At 35.9% G+C, this 12,792-nt stretch overlaps 2 protein-coding genes across 2 annotated transcripts; one reads left to right on the forward strand and one right to left on the reverse strand.

The window, feature by feature from the left end:
* The first annotated feature begins 2,029 nt into the window (after positions 1–2,029).
* lratd2b (LRAT domain containing 2b) lies at positions 2,030–4,011 on the forward strand. Its single transcript, XM_079468842.1, has one exon. It carries the CDS (start codon positions 2,541–2,543, stop codon positions 3,360–3,362), a length of 822 nt encoding a protein of 273 aa, XP_079324968.1. The 5' UTR covers positions 2,030–2,540; the 3' UTR covers positions 3,363–4,011.
* A 6,232-nt stretch (positions 4,012–10,243) lies between these two features.
* On the reverse strand, positions 10,244–12,274 carry tyrobp (transmembrane immune signaling adaptor TYROBP). Its single transcript, XM_079468852.1, has 5 exons — positions 12,112–12,274; positions 11,687–11,719; positions 11,433–11,591; positions 11,298–11,353; positions 10,244–11,088 (listed from the first exon to the last, which is right to left on the reverse strand). The coding sequence occupies exons 1-5, from the start codon at positions 12,155–12,157 to the stop codon at positions 11,032–11,034; spliced, it is 351 nt and encodes a 116-aa protein (XP_079324978.1). The 5' UTR covers positions 12,158–12,274; the 3' UTR covers positions 10,244–11,031.
* Between the last annotated feature and the right edge of the window lie 518 nt (positions 12,275–12,792).

Here is a 12,792-nt window from a genome sequence, read left to right on the forward strand (position 1 = left end):
ACTATATCATTTGATCAATTCATACAAGTCGTAGTAATTTCAGGACTGACTGTAGCATTCATTATATATTCCTTCGTCATGTTCATCTCAGTCACTCTTTTGTTTGTGATCTGACAATCATCACAGCCGTCTTTTCATTTCTCTCTGTGCAACCACTTCGGTTTTCTGGTACGCTTCATTGGCGCAACACAAACAGACACACCGTGCACCTTCAGCAATAATACACCTTTGAAGGAGCGCTGTTGCCTTTGGAGACCCACAGAGAGAAAGAGGGGTCTTAAGGGGCTTACTATTAGCTGCTTTAAATTCTTCGGATGTAACCAGTACATACCCACTGGAAACAAAACGTGAACACATTCACACCATTGTGCCACTTCCCCCATTTGTTTACTCTTGGTGGTTCCAACCTTTTCTTTCCGCAGTCAGGGAAAATAAATACAAAGTGCTTTTACTGAGCGATAAAAGGCGGTGTGAAGACAAGACAGCAGGACTGTTTATCATTATATCCTCTGAGGTGGCAGACAGCTACATACAATGTCACAGGCATACTGACAAGGAGTCATGGCATTCAAGATGGCCACAGTACAACTCTGACAGACACATAAAAAAGTCCTTTGTGGAGTTTGAATACTCTGAGGAATTTCCACGGGAGCCAAACTGAAATGACTGTGGATGCGAGATGTGTGGTTATATATTTACATTTAGTTTTTTAGCCGACACTTGTGTTTAAAGCAACTTACAAGAGTAAGGGAGCAATAATGGCAGAATTGACTTGTGATATCAAAAACTATTTAAAATATAAGCAAACTATTCTAATGAGATAGCAGCAAGCAAAGTTTCAATATTAGAAGAGCAGGTATGTCTGGTCTGTCATTGTAGTTAACATTATAAGATGTGGCGAGACTACTGAACTTGATAACACTATAGCTGGTGATATGCCCTGCAGCAATAACCAGACATCTATGTGCATGTCCCTGTGCTGGAGAGAGTAAATACACAACAGACTCACTGGACAGCTGTTATGTTAGGTAATTAAGAGACAGGCACGCATCTGGGGTGAGAAGCACATGCACTGGGGGTGACAGACTGAGAGCCAGAGGATAGCTGTTCGGAAATCAACAACATAGGACTAAACACTGCACTGGTTTACATAGATATCTAACTGCCCACAATCTAAAAGGGAAAGTTCTCCCAAAAATTTTAATTCAGTGATGAATTACTCACTCATTGATCCAAACCTTTCTTTGTTTGGTTGAACACAGAGAAGATATTTGGACGAATGCTTGCAACCAAACAGATCTTGGACCCCATTTACAACCATAGTAGGAGAAATGACAATGGTAGTCAAAAGTGCCCCAGAATTGTTTGCTTTCCTACATTCTTCAAAATATTTTTTTCTACATGGTAATCAAAAACTGTTTGGTTATAAGCATTCTTCCAAATATCTTTCTCTGTGTTCATCTGAACAAATACATTTCTACAGATTTAGATAGATGGGGAGTAAATGATGACAGAATTGTTATTTTGGGGTAAACTATCCCTTTAAAGCTGCACACAGTATATCATGCCATCAACAATAATTATATCATGCATTACTAAAAATAATTAATTAATTTAAGTTCATTTATCGTTTTTTAACATTATATAAAATAAGATAAAATAAATATTATATAATATGATAACTAAAGGAAATTAAAATATTAGAAAACTAATAAGATAATTTCAAAATTTTCAAATAAAATGAAAGATAAGAAAAATTAATAATTGCTTTAATCTAAATTATGCCATCATAATTGTGTTAACGTTTTGTAAACTTATTCGAAACGTCATGTAAGTCACGACTTAACAAACCAATAAAACCCCTTGATGTCCTTATGTTTGACTTCGAAATCAAACTATAAATACGTCTTACAAAATATCAGCGTCTTACCAGTTAAACTAAATTCCGTCGTGTAGTTAATTTAGCTAACATTAGCATAAAGCCAGTTCAGTTTAAATGTGCACTGTCTCTTTAACTGACCGTGCCTTCACTGCCTTGTGTAAACATTACCGTGAGCTCTACTATTGCACAGAGCGCTGCAACTGCCAGCGCCAGAACTTCAGAAAGCAGTGGATGAGAAAGGAACAGAAAGGAGAGAAGTCGTCGAAAGTACAATTGATCATAGGAGGTCTTCTGCGAGCAGAGGACTCCCTGTGGATTCGTCGTTGTGTCTGATGGGCTTCCCCTGTCTGGAGCCCTCACCAGGAAGTGGGCAGGTGAGACGCACCTGTCCCGAACGCAGGCAGAAACTCAATACCGATTAAAGACAGCCGTGCTTGGACACATTTCGGATGTCTGCGTGATATGCGGACACACAAAGCGTGTGATACCATTCACATAAATCATATAAATCAGCTGTTCGTCGATAAAAAGAAGACATGGAGTTAAACCTTTAACTGGGAGTCAAAGCCGGATTACGTGTTGCGTTGCGTTAACACCTCCCCTTCCTGATACCTACAGGTGGGACGTGAAAGTATTTGCACGAGTTTCAGGTACTGTTATGGGGAATAAAGTGGAAAAACTGACACATTTGACTTACGATGAATTACCCACGACTGACCCTAATGGATTCGAGCCGGAGGATGACACGCCACGGATCGGAGTGTCTTATATTTTCTCCGCTGACGACGACGAGCAGGAGAACATTGACGAGACGGAACGTGATCCGAATGAAGAGGACAAAAACTACGACTGCCTCAACGAACTACAATGTGCTTTATATTATCGAGACGAGTGTGTTTATGAGAAGAACAGCCGGTTCGTCGAAACGGGAAGCTTATCGGTGGAGAACTTGCTGAATAAGTGCAAACCCGGTGACCTGGTGGAGTTTGTGGCTCTCGGGCAGTACCCACACTGGGCAGTATGTGTTGATCATCATTCACAGGTGGTTCATTTGTATAGAAATGAAATCAAACGCGACTTTATTTACGACGCAAGTCAAGGTAAACGAGGCAGAATTGTAAACGACCTGTATAAGTTTCGGGCGCTGTGCCCCGATGATGTTGTGCAGAATGCCATGGAGCAGGTCGGGATGAAAGACCGGGACATTTGCTGGAAGAACTCGGAATGCTTCGCTGCTTGGTGCAGGTTTGGCAAACGCGAATTTAAAATCGGGGGTGAAATACGAATTGGGAAGCAGCCATACAAGATGAAACTACAGCTGTCGGAGAAGAAGAGTCACGTTTTGGAGTTTCAAAGTTTGGAGGATTTGATCATGGAAAAGAGGAGAAATGACCATATGGGGAGAGATGCTTTCATCCAGGAGCTGGAAAATCATTTAAATTGCACTGACGACACAAAAAATGACTACAATAGTAACTAATGGATCAAAAAGGGAGCTTCTCTTATGGACAAATAACAGTCTCATCATCATTTGTGTGACATCATCCACAGCAGTGTTGTACTTTTTTTGTCTAAAACGTGTTTTTGTCTGAAGTACTTTGTGAATTTGACATGTTTCATACATGGAAAGATAATCTGTAAAATAAGAGGTTATACTTTTTATAATCAGTACATTATGATCATCCTTCACTTTGTCATATTAACATCCAAAGAAACATTCTGAGAGCCTTTCCATTAGTGACATCTTTGAAAGTGTCTTATTTAAGTATTTTTTGTTTGACAACCTTTTCCATCTCATCCTTATTGTTGTGGTTATATGTTCATATCGTATTTAAATGTCAATAAAATATGTGTATTATTTCTACTTAAGATGTGTTTGCTACTTTGCACAAGATTATGACATATGACTTAGTTGTTTAGTTTATCTGAATCCAATAGAGCCATTGTACTCAATGTATTCTGTAATTAATTTTGCTGTGTTTATTAATTTAGTTTTATCCTGAAGTTTTCTTAGACTTTTGGTGGCAATGGAACATGATGATAACCTGATATGACTTTAAATTGCATCCTGTTTGATTTATAACTTGCATCCAAGCATTTGAGATTAATAAAATGAACACCCCAATTTGAACAGTAATCATTGATTTCATGAATATATATATATATATATATATATATATATATATATATATATATATATATATATGAGATGTTTCAAAAGTTATAGGAATTGCAGACATGTGGTTGTTTGATAGGGACACCTTAAAATCTTGACCATACTCCTTTTATACTATGTGTTCATCGGGCCAAAATTCGTCTTTTAAGTTAAGTTGTTCAAACATAGCCGTAGAGAATTAACAAAGTAATCGTAAAAATTGTGAAAGTGTGTTTATGATGTACTTCATTTCATCATACCAGACTTAAGATTCCTCCCGTTGGTAGTATTTGTGAGATAATGTTTGCTAAGGAGGCTTTTGTTTAGCCAAAGGAAAGAGGATTTATATAGATCTGCAGGAGAATTTGACTGCGTTCCAAAGATAAGATGTACAGATGCTCTGAAAAGATAACCGCCACTTTTTGGAGTGTTTCAAAGTGGAAGTATTAATTCGATTTAAGTCTCAATTTAAACTGTAGTTTCTAATCTAGACTTTTGAAAGATACTGACTGAGATCAAGTCAAGCATGAAATCACATGTTTTTAAGTTCATGTTCATCAAATAAAGAAATGTTGCCGGGCTAGACATAGTTATGCCTGGTCCTTATCAGTATTTATGTTTCACTCAGTGGCATCGTTCTTGTATATCTGAGAGTGTGTGAGATCCTCAGCAGGTCACGCACAGGAAACTCAACTAGAAATAGCTGTTTTTAAAGATCTTTCGCAGCAGCTCAGTGATTGACATTCATCCCCAAATCCTTTACGAAAAGCCACAAAACTGTCTTCTACTTTGTTTATGCAGTATATCAAACTGTGTGTTGGGCCAACTTGCCATCTTGTGTTCAAATAATTTATGGACCAACAGCACACAGACTCTGCCTGTTTACTTTCACAAAGGATGTCATGTAATCAATTATCTGTTAGTTTTATAATACTGTAGGGGTTCAAGGGTAAGCCTTTATGTTTTCTCTTTTTACAACTGATATCTTGCTAATCCTTTGCTTTTGCAATGCCGTGTCTTGTTGTGTTTGCATGATGGCGGCATTTAAACTTGTGCCACTAAAACCTCTATAAACATTTAGAATAGTGCTTACACTTAATAGATCTGTTGATTTGTCTGTATAGTATAAATAAGTCAAAATGAGGAGAGAATAGAGGTAGAAAAAAACATTTGAATCATTGTGTGCAAATATTACAGAGAACGTCCTTGCCAGTTTGTTTGTCAGATCATTTAACCACAGTGAAAGAAAATTATCTCTGCAGCTCTGGTGTGCTAAGATCCGTTCTCTGTGTGAATGAAATAACTGGAGGTACTTAAGACCACACAACTGAGCACAATTATTTACAGCACTTTGATTTGATAACTATCAATTCTCTTCATAGTCCAGTTTTTCATTTGCTGCTCATCCTCTGAAGTTCAAATGGATAATGTGAATTTAAATCACAGCGTAAAATAGGAAGATGCCTTTCAATAATATGCTAATTGGGAAGAGTGTACCTTTCATTGAATAATAAGCTGTATTGTCCTGATGATTTTTGCCAACCATAAGTCCGTTGCTGATGATGAGAGCTTGCCCTCTCCTGTTGCTGATAGCATGTGAAAGACATCCTTAAAGGCATAGTTTAAGTTTACACAACAATTCTGTCATGAATTACTAACTCTCTAGTTGTTCCAAACCTGTATAAATGTATTTGTTTGGTTAAATGCAAAGAAAAATATTTCGATGAATGGTTGTAAGGAAAAATGACAAAATAATTGTATCTACATCAAGTGCTATGCCTGAATAAAAAAAGGTTAACTTCATAAAATAATAATTTTATTATGTTACCTATTAAAGGTCTTTTGTAGATATTTGTAATATTTTTATAGTAAAAATTTACAAATTTTAAATAAAAATTATTCAATTTAAATACAACCATACTACTTGCTGTTTTAATAGACATTATTTTGATAGATGTTAGAATACAAATCTACCAAACTTTATACATAAAAAGCATGCACATGTATTCATAAAGGTGCTCCATTAGGTTTAGCAGTCATGAATTCATGTAACCCAATAGGAAAAGTGATCTGCTATTACAATGTCTATGTGAAATACATTCATAAATGGAAATAAACATATTATGATAGCATCATTGGCATCGGATAATCCCTCCTGAATAGATATCACGAGCAGGTGTGCACAGCAGTAAAACTAGGATTTGTTGGGCTAACAAGCAAATGGAAATCAACCAACTTTTCTTGGATATAAATCCATTGCCGTGGGCTAGGTTTGTTTCCCAAAAATGCAAATAAAAAATGCGGCATTACATACTCTAGCCATGACGCACACCCAACATGGTGAACTCTTTAAGTTCGTAAAATGTCAAATTTGAATGCAGTTTGAATGACAAAAGGCAGTTTAGATTACTTTTACATTTTATGGAATATGAATATATTTATAGTATAAGTTAGCTCTGACTTCACAAAACCACAAATGACCTTAATGTTTATTGCTTACATAGTTTAAAAAATGTTCCCCTCCTGAAGATAAGGACAGTTTGACTTTTATCTGTTTTTGTTGGGAACAATAAGAGGAACAAGAGGAAGTCCTACACCCTTCCTTGTATCCTCGTGGGAATGCTTCAAACAATTGTGTAGAATAGCTGCAGCTCAGAGACACTGGGGGCCAGCACCAGAAAGTCTTATGATTTTAAAGAAATGGGATTTATGTAAATAGACATTGCAATACATTTCGCTAGCTTTTCTTAACCTTCTCTACCATTTCTCAACATTATTTGTATAATTCAGTAATGAAATTACATTTTCATAATGTTTAAGCAAGGATCTCTGGGGCAGACAAAACCTTAAATCACACAAACTGCCTAAAAGGCAATTTAAAAAACATATCTCATCTAAACACATTGGATCCATCAGTTCTCTATGAATGGCAAGATCTTCACTTTAACTGGAAAGAGCATAACATTCTGTTCTTGAAAGAATTCTCAGAGGGGTTGTCCAACTTCCAGGATTTCCTAGGCAACAATACACTTAAGGCATTTGCATGGTACCAGTCAAGATCATTCTCCTAAAAAAAATTAGTTATAAAGTCTCTGGTGTTTGTAAATAGAACAGAATCAAATAGACTGTAAAAAAATCCCATACATATTTAATTTAGTACATTTTCTGTAATTTTAAGATTTTTACCAATTTAAAAAACATTAAAACAATGTATTATGTTTTTACAGTGTAGAACAGAACAGAACAAAATAAAATGTGTTTTACCCTTGATCAATGTATAATTGGCTGGCTGACTATATTAACATAACACAAATGTGCCCATAATTCAAATGTATTTCAAAATACAACACGGAAATATGATGCAGAGATAACATAAATGGTTACTGTTCCATATATATTTCACAATATCCGTCTCAAAGTTACACAATGCTGAGTCATTCTAAAACCTAAAACCCATTCATTCATGATGTCCATGGCCTGCTGCACTTGGCTCACAAACATCAGATGAAGTTTTAAATCCATCCATTGCTCTATTTTTCCTGCTTCTGCCACTCATCATTCCCTTTTGTGTCATATCCTTAATCTCCTCTAATCCCATATTTACCACACAGCACAGCCACCCATTCAGATCCATGTGCTTCTTGTCTGGCTAATTTGTGGCCAAGTCAGTGGCTAGCTATTGGTGACGCAGAGCAACACAGCATTGTAAATTGCTCATTACAACTAGCTCTTAATGTCCTCTGTGAAGGAAAGTGCCAGATCCAAAATGAGAGTGAGGAATAATTACCGCTCTGAATAAACCCCTCAGGCCCTGTCAGTTTGCACGACTCCAGTATTCTAACTAGATAAGCGACTGACCCTGTTACTGAATTCTTCACGGCCAGGGATCATCAATGTGACAAGTATTCGCTCAGTTCACTCTAACTGCCACAACACACCTTTACAGAGCATCTCTGAACAATGCAGCGTGATTCACAAATACTGTATTTCCACACGCACACACTACGACTTGCCAGGGCAGATCAGGCCCAAATTATCCAATCCATCAACCAGTGCCTCAGAAAATGACAAATGGGCTAGAAACCAGGAACTATTGCACTTCATGAAATAAAATGAAATAAAATAAAATGCTGCATTGAAATGACACCAATCAGTTCATCTCAGTTAATCAACAAAGACGATAGTACTAATTAAGCATTATTCGCCTGTGTTGGGATGCTCTAAGAGTCCATGAGATGAGAATCCTCTCCTATTAGCACATCATTTTCGTTTTTGTTATCAACATCCGCCACCCAAGTGTTAAGACAGAGGGAGTTCGTTTGGTTCGACACGGTGGCGAATCTTCATGTGGGGATCAGGCCTCATGCAAGAGCATTGAGGAGGGCAAGAAGATAACAGAAACTAATTTCAAGACATAACCTTTTACAGCAATGCATTCATTTGCCTTGACACAATCAGATTAATGTGAAATTTGTTTTTCAAACATACACAATTGAAGAATTTGGATGAATACCGTAAGTGAGATTAGACCTGACAGGTGTTCAGGGCTTTGTTGACCCAGTACAGTATTTGTGATGTAAACTATTAGAACAACAATTGTGTATCTCCAGGGGTAATAACATGGTTGCCATAAAAATCAGTTTTAAGCAGCATTTTACCTAAAAATATGCTCTGCTAAAATACTGTAGCTTCAAAGGAGGCTTGGATATCTGTTTATTTTGTACTTGTATGTTCAGTTGAGGTATTTTGATGAACCTCGCTCCCAAGGTCAGTAGACATTCCAACTCAGTATTTTCCTTTAAGGAGTCTTACATTTTGAAATCCTCTTAAATAGATTCCAATAAAAAATGTAGCCAAATCTATCAGAGAAGTCCATTTAAATATATGTCAACACCACGTCAACAACATAATAATGAAATGCATTCTGTTTTTCATGGTGTAAAGACTGCAAAGTGCTTAGACGCGGTGTAGGCTACAGGTTGAGAGAGTGAAAAGGTGTGGTGTGTTATACACCCAACGACAAAAATGAACTGATTTTGATTAATGGTGTGATTCCTCTCACAGGACACTTTCAGCATATCCAATCCAAATTCAGCAAAATAATTGGTTTCTTTCTCTGAATATGTTCCTGCTGTTTCTTTTTGTGTACTTCTTCAAGCATGCCTGGGTTTGAGCACAGGAGGCAAAAGAAAGTAAGTGTTCAAAATCCTATTCAGAAAACCTGATGTAAGATTATTAAAAGAGTAGCTTAACCTAGTTTAATGTGAACGGCCTCTTTGTTTGTCCGTGTGTCCTGCAAACAAATAGCTTTTGCACCGAATCAGAAAATGTGGTCAGTCCTCTGTGAATTTTTGGAGAATATTCTCTGTTTAGTTTGGATCTATGAGAAACTGCAGATGAAAGTGTATCATATAGAAAAGAAATTTGCTGTAAGATATAATTAACAAATGCAGAAATACCTGTTGTGCAGCCAGTATTTATACTTTGACATTTGTTGTATCTTTTAGTGTTACATTTCCCCAACATTCCACCTGTTGCTACTATTAGCAACTTGAAAATCAACACAACAGCTGGATTCACAGTTCAAAGCATTTAGGTACATTATAATTTAGTCGACTTCTGTCAGAGAATGATCCGAATGGGCTGCAGGGAGATTAACCCTCTGGTAGGGTTTTCTTCGCTCTCGAAACCTGTGAACAATGAACAATGTTTGGAGCTCGAGGGCTTTGTGTTAAGTACACATGATGAATGTTAGACCTGAATGCGTCTTAAAACCACTGAATACATAAATAGTCTACACCTGTAGATATGTCACTGTTGCTCAAAATATTCAGATCCCCAGATTGAATGCACTACTATTTACATAATACATGCCTTTCTGGTTTGGCATGCAGAAAGAAGGCTGGTAAAATCTGATGTAGATCAACAGCCCAATTTAACTGTACATTACACCAAAGCCAGCTTCAGAATAAGACAATGGAAAACTGGAATGATGATTTTCAATTGACATGATAGGGACACACTTGAGATTAGACTGCACTCTTGTGGACACTGAAGGTAATCCACCCAAAAAGATCTGTTTACACATCATAAGTAAAAAAAGTAAAGGAGATTTTGGGATTAGTAGATGTTTCTGTAGTAAATGATCAAATGTCTCTAGAAAAAAAACGTGTTGAGTTTTATGAATGACAAATGACCATAAAATCAGGTAAAAACTTTACTGTTATCAAATAAAGTCACCCACATCTTGGATGGCATTGAGGTGAGAAAATTAACAACAAATGTTCGTTGTTGGAAAAGGTTCTCATTGAAACAAAATCCTATTTTACCTGCTATTTGCAAGCTCTAGCTCAAAACATATTCAGTTTTAATCATTTAGGAATTGTATTCATATTTAATACTAATTAAACATTGCACTAAAACTATTTTGTGGAATTGTGTATTTATTGAGAGCACAAACAGACATGAAGTGTCTAAGGAAGCAAATTCAGGAACTGATTAATCATAATAAGAAATGTGTCATTGGCCTAAAAGTCTATGGTCTTTATGTCCTTCATTTTTTGTTTGAAATGATTCATACTTCAGTCATGTGATTTCTAAACAGGTCCATGTCCACTTCCTTACCTTAATAAAAAAAATGCATGACTGTGGCTTCACTCTTTATCTACACCCTGCTATACCAGCAATAGAAGAATTGCCAAAATCATGCAAGCTTAACAAAACGTATTTATTTCTGTATAGGTATTGGTATAGGTTTTACTAAGTTGTACTATATACTCGTTTTGATATTTTTAACATGATAGATCAATTATGTGGATCATATGGATTTTAATCATATGGATTAAAAATACAAATCTTGTATGTCACAATCACGTTATGGCTTCATAACACATTAATGATTCCTGTAATATAGAATGATGACAATTGAGAGGATTACACATTTTTTTTAAAGATGATCTGACACTTTGGGATACCTTGAAACTTCACTGTGATTTCATTTCCGATACTCCTGAAGATCACTGTATATGTCTGACTGTACACCACAAAGCTCCTGAAAAATTAAATTTCAAAATGCTTATGGTCAACGTTACTATAGAACAAATCTTTTACATTTTGATTACAATTATTATTCTTTAAATTAAACCAAAATGTGTATTAAATATCTGTATACAATACTTTTTATGAATAGTGCTTTATTTGTATTCTACAATAGGAAATAGATCAATGTAAACAGTGAAAAAAGTTGGTTGCACTGTTTACCTGATAAGGGGATTCCACTTCAGTCATTTTCGATCTCATTGATGGCCGGTCTTTGCCTTAGATCATAAAAAAATACGGAATCTTATTAATCCCGACTCATGCATTCTATCTCTCCTACAAACATCAAATACGTACTTGAACTGCAGCATCTGGTCTGTGGATGTGAACTGCCTGACCTTTTCTGATGAGACACAAAACAGTAGACTGAGAGTGCAATGAGGAGTGTGAGGAGGATGTCACAGGTAATGATCCCAATAGCCGTTCCAATCTCTAGCTGATAGCATGAACTACATTCTGAGATTAGAAGAGACACTGACATGTTACAATATGCAAAAATAAATAAAAAACACATTAAACTGTATTTCAGAGATGTGTGCAGGAATTATTACCTTGGTTCCCCTCAACAAAGACCGCTGATGAAACTAAAACAGGAAAAATGATTAGGAACAGTGTGTTCTGAAATCAATCAATATATCAATCAATATACATATTTTATTGCGATTACTTGCAATAATTAGTAAGTATACACAAATAAAGTATATCAAGTATGCTCAAAAGACAGCAGTCACTGAATATGTATTTAATTTTTTACTCATAGATATTATATTATGATTTACTTTCTTGTCATAGAGATAAAACAAGTGTCTAAATAGAGGAAAAGCTTTACAGGAATATTACGGACCCTAGAGAAAATGTATCATTGTTATGCTTATGTTTCTATCAAAGAAAGGAAACCGTCAAATCTATTCCAATAAAATGAACACTACAATAACATTTAAATTTAAAGGTAGGCATGTTTGTAAAGTTTACTCACCAAATAATCCAAACATAGGGACGGTTAAGCATAGAATCCTTCCCATAATGAACACAACAGAGAATTGCTTAGGGTTCTGGAAACAGTGTCTTGAAGCGTTAAAACACGCTGAACATCACAGCAACTGATATGGACATTGCCTGTAGGTAAATAACACTGTGATGATGACTTATCAGCATCCATCAAAACAGAACTCAAAGATGAGAGGGAGGAGTTTATCTTCTTGTTGTCTGTTAACATTGGACTCTCTCTCACTCTCAAAACCATACTAAATCACAATGTAATTTATTTTGACAATTATTACACAAAAGTGTATTTTTTCAAAAAACAAACAATTTAAATAGTTAAACCTAAACCAGTTCTTACAGGTCATATAATCACAGGTAATTGAAGCTTTGTGCAATTATCAATGAAGTTTAATTTACTCATAATTTATGTGTATTAGAGCAAGAGGCCAGTGAGAGGAAATTGTTTGGGTGTTGTTGTGGTCAAAGGCTTTGCAGCACAGGATGTGAGTAAGCCGTTACTTAAAAATCTCACAAACAAAGAAAACAAAATCTACAGTTTGTCCCACTTCAACAAGTTTATAAATGTGGATGTGTTTCAGTGTTATGAGGTGTGTGGATTTACAGAATGTGTTCTGCTCTTTTTACTCTGAACAGTTATGTTGAAGTTTAATTA

Source organism: Barbatula barbatula, assembly GCF_947034865.1.
Source record: "Barbatula barbatula genome assembly, chromosome: 12".
NCBI classification, from domain to species: Eukaryota; Metazoa; Chordata; class Actinopteri; order Cypriniformes; family Nemacheilidae; genus Barbatula; species Barbatula barbatula.

Coding starts and splice junctions, on each gene's coding strand:
- lratd2b (XM_079468842.1), top strand. CDS start 2,541: ATGGGGAATAAAGTGGAAAAACTGACACATTTGACTTACGATGAATTA.
- tyrobp (XM_079468852.1), bottom strand. CDS start 12,157: ATGGGAAGGATTCTATGCTTAACCGTCCCTATGTTTGGATTATTTG. Junction 11,720..12,111: donor CCCTATGTTTGGATTATTTG/GTGAGTAAACTT, acceptor TTCCTGTTTTAG/TTTCATCAGCGGTCTTTGTT. Junction 11,592..11,686: donor CTTTGTTGAGGGGAACCAAG/GTAATAATTCCT, acceptor TTCTAATCTCAG/AATGTAGTTCATGCTATCAG.